This window comes from Carlito syrichta, unplaced genomic scaffold, assembly GCF_000164805.1.
Source record: "Carlito syrichta isolate Samal-C Ts95f unplaced genomic scaffold, Tarsius_syrichta-2.0.1 Scaffold303277, whole genome shotgun sequence".
NCBI classification, from domain to species: domain Eukaryota; kingdom Metazoa; phylum Chordata; class Mammalia; order Primates; family Tarsiidae; genus Carlito; species Carlito syrichta.
The window spans coordinates 295,844-304,713 of NW_007247373.1; the positions used below are offsets into that span (position 1 = coordinate 295,844).

The 8,870-nt window shown below is 44.7% G+C and overlaps 1 protein-coding gene across 7 annotated transcripts; it reads left to right on the top strand.

Annotated features, from left to right (window-relative positions):
* Positions 1-32: 32 nt before the first annotated feature.
* On the top strand, positions 33-8,171 carry AMZ2 (archaelysin family metallopeptidase 2). Of its 7 annotated transcripts, none has more exons than XM_021712449.1 (8): positions 33-530; positions 988-1,049; positions 1,167-1,449; positions 1,772-1,945; positions 2,064-2,195; positions 4,772-4,935; positions 6,552-6,728; positions 7,965-8,171. In XM_021712449.1, exons 3-8 carry the CDS (start codon positions 1,167-1,169, stop codon positions 8,118-8,120), a joined length of 1,086 nt encoding a protein of 361 aa, XP_021568124.1. In that variant the 5' UTR covers positions 33-530; positions 988-1,049; the 3' UTR covers positions 8,121-8,171. The 7 variants fall into 7 exon arrangements, with proteins under 7 accessions (XP_021568124.1, XP_008056473.1, XP_008056472.1 ...); XM_008058282.2 differs by having other exon boundaries at positions 988-1,045; XM_008058281.2 differs by lacking the exon at positions 988-1,049 and having other exon boundaries at positions 34-530.
* Positions 8,172-8,870: the final 699 nt, after the last annotated feature.

An 8,870-nucleotide genomic window follows, 5' to 3' on the forward strand; every position in this document is an offset into this window, starting at 1 on the left:
GCTCCGCCCCGCTGAGGCCCGGGCGGCCGGAGGAGGCCTCGCGTCCTGCCCTCCCCTTCTTCTGTGCGGCGAGGCCTCCCTCCCCAGCACTTGTCCGTCCCGGTGAGCTGGAAGCCCCCGGCAGCCTTCCTTGGTCGCACAGGCGGGTGAAAGACAGGGAGGTGCGTCTTGCTTCGTGGCTTGTCCCTGGAAGTCCGACCTCAACCCAGTCGCGGAGCCGTGGGGATGATCCTGTGCTCAGCAGGGCCCCGGCTCCAGAGACTTGACCTGGGGTGTCCGCCACCTTCTCGGACCCCCGCACGCGGAGATTTAGTCAGCCTAGATCTCAGCTTGGGTTTTCCCGTCAGTTGCCTATCATTACACCGGAGAAATCCAGGTGATCAGAAAATATGACGGGGGTGACCCGGATGTTCAACTTTTTCCTTTCCTGCTTCAAAAAGCCTCGTGGTGGAACGTCTGCTCGACCCCTTCACGTGGAAGGGTGAGAACTCTGCCTAGGAACACAGCGTGAATGGAAGAGACCTGTCATTGTGAGTCTGGCTCTTGGCTAGTCATCGGATGTCTTCCCTAGAGTGATAAGACTTTACAGTCATGAACTTCAGGGTCTGAGATAAATCTTGCCAACCTGGAGTTGGAGGACAGAAATGGTAGGACTTAACACCAGTTTTGCTTTTGTTCGATATTGAAGACCTTTGAGTCGCCCTGGAAAGGATACACATTTTTCATGTGGCTCTGACGAACTAATTCATAATATTGGTGTTATGACCCAGATGACAGCAGGAAATCGGATATCAGGTCATGCTCTTATGGCTCACGTACACATGAAAAGTGTGTATACCTGCCTGGCACATGTATAGGCGTTTAGCACAGCAGCTGGTAAATGTCAGTAATTCCATCGCAAGGTGAATTGACCAAGCTTTTAGAATGGTGGCAGGTTCCATATGAGAAGGAGGAATGGATTTCATGATAGTCTTTTCAATTTCTTAGATGCCTTTCCCAAGAAATTGACTGGAAATGGGGAAACTAAGTGTGTCCACCCTAAGGCGTGAGTAAGCAGCTATTCCATTCTAGGGAGAAATCAGAGAGCTAGATGGAGGGTGGGTTCCAGTGAAGTTCCCAAGATGAGTATGCATTTTGTATTTGACCACTTGTGTTTTCTTTGGTAGATGCAAACAGTTCAGCACTCTGCACAGACACTGAAAACAGCTCTCATCTCAAAGAATTCAGTGCTTGTGTCCCAGTACGAGAAATCAGATGTTGGGGAGCAGCGTCTCCTGAACGAAGCCTTCCAGCCAGCCAATGGTCTCTTTGGGCCCATTACCTTGCACTCTCAGTCGGACTGGATCACCTCCCATCCCGAGGCTTCTCAAGACTTCGAACAGTTTTTCAGTGATCCTGACAGAAGAACACCCTCTCCGGACAAACGCAGCATTTATCTACAGTCCATTGGTACATACTGGTAATATGCTGATTTTGGTTTGCTTTTGCAGTTGCTGGTGTCAGGAATAGTTTGGGCTCTGGGTCTGATTGAAGTTGGCAGTTTTTATGACCCTTATCGACACTAATTGCAATGGTAGAAGTTTTGTAGCTAAGTTGACTTAAAAGATAACATTTTGCTTCTTTTAAATTCATTTTGACATCAATGAATGATAAAGGTATATTGAAAATTTGGAGTTGGTTTTGTTTCTAATTTCAAATTTTTAGACTTGGCTAAAGACTGAATATTTTAATCATCTTAAAGTCTGTCTTTAAATTTTCTTCCACATTATAGGATCTCTAGGAAAAACCAGAATTATCAGTGAAGAATATATTAAATGGCTCAAGGGCTACTGTGAAGCATTTTTCTATGGGTTGACAGTAAAACTCCTAGAGCCGGTTCCTGTTTCTGCAACGAGGTGTTCCTTTAGAGTCAACGATAACACACAAAACCTACAAATTCATGCAGGTGAATTAACAACTTTACAATTTGAATTGAGTAAAGAAAGTATGTGTGTGTGTGTGTGTGTGTGTGTATACACACACACACACATACACACACATACATACCTACGTTTCTTTTTAAGTAGGGCACATCCTGAAGTTCTTAAAAAAGAAGAAACCTGACGATGCCTTTTGTGTTGTGGGGATAACAATGATTGATCTTTACCCAAGAGACTCCTGGAATTTCGTCTTTGGACAAGCCTCTTTGACAGATGGTATTCCATTTTGGCATTATTAGAAACTTCTTCAACTTGAAAATATTTAAAGATGTTAAAAGAGGGAAAAAATTCCAACCAGTAATAATTTTGACATTTAAAACCATGTAGTGTTTTCAGTGAGGCATCATGCCATCGTCGGAAATGTGCTGTTGATGGATTCTGATGATCTGGGTTCCTCTCCAGGTGGCTGATCACTGCCTATGTGACCTTGAAGACAAAAATAATACCCATTTCACAGAGTCATTTTGAGATAATTTACATACAAGTGCCTATACATAAAAATGTGTATATACACCTGCCACATATATAGGTGTTTAGCACAACAGTTGGTAAATATCAGTAATTCCATAGCAAGGTGAACTGAACAAAGAAACTGCTTGAACTATCGTAACGTATATGAAAATCTTGCAGATTGTTTTTTAACTGTTTTCATAGTCATCTTGATAGATGGAATGGCCATAGGTTGATATTTAAGTGTACACTTCTTTCTTTTGCCATATCTTATGACATTTGTTTTGGGGGCCTTTTTAACTTAAAGTCAACTTTAGTCTTTGAGTTGAGATCTCATAAATTTTGATTCATTAGGTGGGGCTGGGAAAAGATCTGGAAACAGGTTATATTTTTACTTGTTCATTTTTATTTATTTGTCATCTTTCTACTTCTCTTCTCCCCACCCCTTCACTTTGGCTCTTATTTCTCTAAACTCATCCTACAAGATCTAAGACAAATTTTAAAGGGAAAAAGCCAGTGAATGAGGGGGAGTGGTTCATTAGTGTTCTGGGGTGGGAGGAAGAACCAGGAAGTATACAGATTATTTATGGTCTGTCTGGATGTACATGAGCCTTAGGAGTTGGAGTGGGTGAGGGCTTTTCGTGACCAGTCTTTCTTTCTACTAGAGGTGGGACTGTAGGGGATTAGAACTTCTTCCTGCCTGCTCCATCCTTAGTTCTTTATTTGTGCGAAGTTCCTTGTGGCCCACTGTGACCCTACCAACATACTATCTTGGAGACTTGGATCACTACTCTCTTTTAAAACAATTTGCTTATCCAGATACTGCTTCTCAAACTATTTCTATTTAAGTTCTTTTTTGGGGTAAGTTTCTTAAGTATTGTAAGACATATGAAAAGGTGTACATAGTAGGGTAGTGTAGGGTTGCTCTGCCCTGCAGCAGGACAATATCTTGACACAGGTGACCTGGTTTTCTTCAGGTTTACAAATACTGGTTCTTTAAGATTGAGAAACATTTATTACTCAAGAAAACAGTCTTTTTATTAGAAGAAAGAAATGTTCTTGCTAAAAGTATGCCCACACTGGATTGGCCAGAAAAATGCCTTGTGATACATTAATAGATTTACTGGTTTTTTTTTTTTCTTCTTCCAGAATGCTGTTTCCCTAAATTTCAAATACCAGTTTATACGTTCAGAGGGTGGAGCAAGAAACATTCTTTTTGAATCAAATTGGATTGGACAAATTTACTATGAGTCTATTTTCTTGAAAAATGTGTTATTGTTAAAATAACAACTAAACAAGAGGCATAAATAAGAGTGATAATGTAGATAAGTCATTATACAACAATCCCTAGAGTGAGTTACACATCAGACTGTGTTCTCCCTGCATGCAGAGGTGGTTGGTATAACTCTAAATATAACACAGGAAGTTAGTTACAAGGGTTCATATTTATTCTGGTCAGCTGACACTGGTGACATAATGGAGTTGTGCTGTTCTTAGAAACGGGGGTGGGGCAGAGGAAGAGGTTATTCTGTCTAGAGGCATGGTCCAAATCATGGTCTCCAAGACTTCAGGGCAGTGACCTTTAGTGGTACCCCCTTCCCTGACACACGCATAGCAGAGATGTATTCAGTGTGTTCTTTTTTGTTTTTGTTTTTTTTTGAGTTGGAGTCTCACTCTGTCACCCAGACTGGAGTGCAGTAGCCGCTCCCGGCCACTGCAGCCTTGACCTGCTGGGCTCCCGCGATCCTTCCACCCCAGCCTTCCAAGTAGCTGGAACTACAGGTGCACGCTACCACGCCCAGCTAATTTTTGACTTATTGTAGAGATGAGGTCTCTCCAAGTTGCCCAAACGGGTCTTGAACCCGCGGGCTCAGGCAATCCACTCACCTCAGCCTTCCAAAGTGCTGGGATTACAGGCTGAGCCACCGAGCCTGGCTTCAGTGTGTTCTTAAAGAGAAAAACTGTGACTGCCTGTTATTCATGTGATTATTTTTCGTGGTTCCTTTTTGAGTGCTTTATTCTTTGAGAAAAAGACTTCTTTTGTGGAGGAAAAAAACTCCGAATCTTCCAGTTTCTCAAGAGTTTGACCGCAAATCCATTGAGGTTTACAGGACCAGGCAAACTGGACAGCAGCAAAGAAGATTTTGATAGGGAAATCTGGGGCAAAAGTCTTCCTTCATGTTGGCAAACCTTGAGTGCATTCAGCTGTGTGAACACCGTGACACAGTGTGTGAACACCGTGACACAGTTGTGTGCTCACTGACCACGTGTCCAGCAGGCTCACCGTTGGGCTCTCCCTCAGGTCTCTTACTCTCCTTCTGTTGCTGCTTGTCCTCTTGTAGGTGTGGGGATATTCAGCTTCGCCAGGTATGGCAGTGATTTTTATAGCTTGCACTATGAAGGCAGAGTGAAGACGCTCCAGAAGACATCTCTGAGAGACTATTCAATTTTTGATGACTATTATATTCCGGAAATAACTAGTGTTTTGCTGCTTCGATCCTGTAAGGTGAGTTATTTATAAAATCCTACAGGACCTTTTTAAAGAATTTTTTACAGAGATCTTAATTTCCTAAGTTGTATATTATCAGTCCTTTAGGTAATATTACAGGGAGTTGGTATCATTTGTATAATTTTGGTGGATAATGGTTGACTGAAATAATCAGTCAAAACAAAATCTAAGTGAATACCTTCACTTGAAAGTTATAACATTGATGCTAGTCTTTTTTTGTTTGTTTGTTTAGTTGGAATCTCACTCTTGTCATTCAGGCTTGTGGCACTCTCACAGCTACTGCCTTCTCCACCTGCTGGGCTTAGGTGATCCTCCTGCCTCAGCCTTGCAAGTAGCTGGAACTACAGATGCATGCCACCACGCCCGGCTAGGTTGCCAGTTTTTTGTATGGCTAGTTACATGCAGCCCTGGCTGTACCCAGGTCCTCACTTTTAGTTTCATTCCTGAATTCTGGGGTGAGGAGGTAGCCTACCCTTCCAGGCTGCCTTCCCAAGGCCTTCAGAAGCCCTCTGCTCTTGGAGTGGGCCTGCCTTCCTTGGACTTCGGGCTACGCTTGACTGTGGTTCTACTTATGGTTCCTGACTTCTCCCCACTCCTGCTCTTAGGAAAGGCCAGCTCCCCTTTTTCTTCTTTCTTTATAGCAAAAGAAATAGGCTCTTCCTTCAGCTAGAGAAGTACTGCTTTCACCAGTACTATTTGTTGGGGTTTGAGAACTGCACCTCTTAGAATTATGTTTTCTAAAATGTGTTTCTTGGGCTGGGCATGGTGGCTCATGCCTGTAATCCCAGCACTTTGGAAGGGCAAGGCAGGCAGATCACTTGAGCCCAGGAGTTCAAGACCAACCTGGACAACACAGTGAGACCTTGTCTCTACCAAAAAAAAAAAAAATCAACAAATCAGTTGAATGTGGTTGTGTGCACCTATACTCCCAGCTACTCGTGAAGCTGAGGAAAAAGGATCATCTGATCCCAGGAGGTCGAGGCTGCAGTGAGCCCTGACCGTGTGTCACCGCACTCCAGTCTGGGCAACAGAGTGAGACCCTGACTCAAAAAAAAAAAAAAAAAAAGTGTTCCTTGGGCCACCTGCGTGAGCATCGCCTGATGTGCTCATTAACGTGGGAGTCAAGTTCCCCTCCTCCCAGAGCGACTAATCTCACAGTGTGAAGGGTCCCACAGTCCGAACTGCAACAGGTACCCTCGTCTACACCAGGGGTGCTCAACCAGTGGTGATTTTGCCACCTGGGGGACATTTGGCAATGTCTGGAGACATTTTTGGTTGTCACAGCTGGAGAGGCAGTTCTGCGTCTGGGGGGTGGAGGCCAGAGATCCTGCTGAGCAAACTGCAGTGAACAAGTCAACCTGGCCACCCGGGGTCGTCTGCCTGACGTGCCGGTGGTGTCGAGGCTGAGAAACCTGGTCCGGGGGACGTCATCTGGGGAAATGAGAGATTATTAAGTCTTTGAAGGTCTGGGCAAGGTGAAGTCTTGGTGATAAAGATAAGGGAGTTGACTCCTGCAAATCTGTTTCTTGAAAGAGTAAGAAAAAGAAGAGATATGCAACCTGTTGATGCTAATGGTGGCGATGCTGTAAATCCTCCGTGTGACTGTCTTGCAGACCTTAGCCCATGAGATTGGACACATATTTGGACTGCGACACTGCCAGTGGCTCGCGTGCCTAATGCAGGGGTCCAACCACTTGGAAGAAGCTGACCGGCGCCCTCTGAACCTTTGCCCTATCTGCTTACGCAAGTTGCAATGTGCTGTTGGCTTCAGCATTGCAGAAAGATACAAGGTAAATCGGGGGTGGAGGGGAGCTAAAAAGGGGAAGTGGTTACCTAAGTCACAACTGACATTTTCTATTAGGTACTTCTCTAGAGCTGTAATTTATCAGAGGAAATTAGTGTAAAGATAAGCAGGAAGCTGTGGTTTAAAAAAGAAGCTGTGCAAAGAAATACCCTTCAACTTGCTTGCCGGTTGCTGTGGCTCACGCCTGTAATCCCAGCACTTTGGGAGGCAGAGGCAAGAGGACTGCCTGAGTCCAGGTGCTTGAGACTAGCCTGGGCGACTTGGCAAGACACCTCTACAATAAATGAAAAAATTAACTGGGTGTGGTGGCACATGCCTGTAGTTCCAGCTACTTGGAAGGCTAAGGCGGGAGGATCCCCTGAGCCCAGCTGGTTGAGGCTGTGGTGGCCGTGAGCGTGCCACTGCACTCCAGCCTGGGCGACAGAGTGAGACTCCACCTTAAAAAATATATATATAAAAAATTTGTGTTTGAGTGGTTTATACTTACAGGTCAATGAAGAATGGGAGAAGTTTCTCGATTTCTCATTTATTTAGGACAGGAGAGCTTGACTTTGCAGAACAGAACAAATATTGGCAGAGGTCATTTTAAAATTTTTTTCTGAGTTGGAGTCTCATTCTTGTTGCCCAGGCTGCAGTGCAGTGGCACGCTCACGGCCACTGCAGCCTTGACCTGTTGGGCTCAGGCGATGCTTCCGCCTCAGCTTTCCAAGTAGCTGGAACCACAGGCATGTGCTACCGTACCCAGCTAATTTTTGTGATTTATTGTAGAGATGCAGTCTCACCAAGTGTGCCCACGTGTGCCCCCACGCATGTCAGTGTACTTTCACGTGGCTACTCATGGGTATGACTCCCCTGGGACTGTACCTAGATGTCTACACCCATGACTTCACACGCATGTGTCTACCCATGGCTGTGTATGCACTTACATATGTAGACACATCAAGTTAAAAGTGCAGTATAATGAATGCCTTGTGGAATATTTCACAAGTTGAGAAAACATAATTACCACCCTAAAACAAAACCATGTAAGAATCAGTATATTTCTTTTTCATTTTTTTCCTACGTATATCTCTGGCCATAAGTTGTAATTACAGCTTGTGCGTATTTGGTTTGAGCTGTTCCATTTAGTGTAGCAATAAGTGTCGTTTCACGTTCCTTTTTTCTCTTGCCTAAAGTTCCTTTGCTGAGGTTTGTTACAATCTGAGTCTTTGTACTTTTCAAGGCGTTGTTGAGTTGGATTGATGGTGAATCTACTGACGCACCTGCCGTCGCTCCAAAACGCAGCCACGAAGAGAGTGTGAATATACCGAAACCTGTCGAGGCCTTTAAGGACTGGAGAGGGTGGATATTCAAATGCCTTGCTGTTCTCCAAGAATAGGGACCATTAAGTAGGGGTAATTAAAATAAATACTTGCACATCATGCTTTCATTTGGGTGGAGTTCTTCATTGGAATAACTCTGTTCTGATTCCACACTGGGTCAAAATGTAGACTCTTTCTTTAAAGCACCTGAGGGCCGGATGTGGTGGCTCACGTCTATAATCCCAGCACTTTGGGAGGCCGAGGTGAGAGGATGCCTGAGCCTATGGGTTTGAGACCAGGCTGGGCAACTTGGCGAGACCTCATCTCTACAATAAATCAAAAAATTAGCCAGGCGTGGTGGCGTGTGCCTGTAGTTACAACTACTTGGAAGGCTGAGGCAGAAGGATTGCTGGAGCCCAGCAGGTCGAGGCTGCAGTGGCCATGAGCATGCTACTGCACTCCAGCCTGGGCGACAGAGGGAGACTCCAACTAAAAAATAATAATAGTAAAGCACCAAAATTGAAATTAGATTAATTTGAATAATGAAAACTTCATAAACTCTTTATCTTTTGTCTTACTAACCTGGCAGTGAGCAAATTATTTCTGTTCTTCAAATATGTTTATGTCTCACAAGAAAGCCAGGACTGCCAGTAACGGGAATGTAAATAAATGCTTTGAAAACAACTGTGTGTGTCCCGAGGGGCCAACCCACGTAAAATTTCCAGGGGGTGGTTTTGCTTCTGGAAGAGACGCCCCTCCCTGCGGGCGCCCCCCTCCCCCGGGGTGCCCTGCCCTTTTGGCTCCCCTCTGTCAGCTTGTCCCTGCAG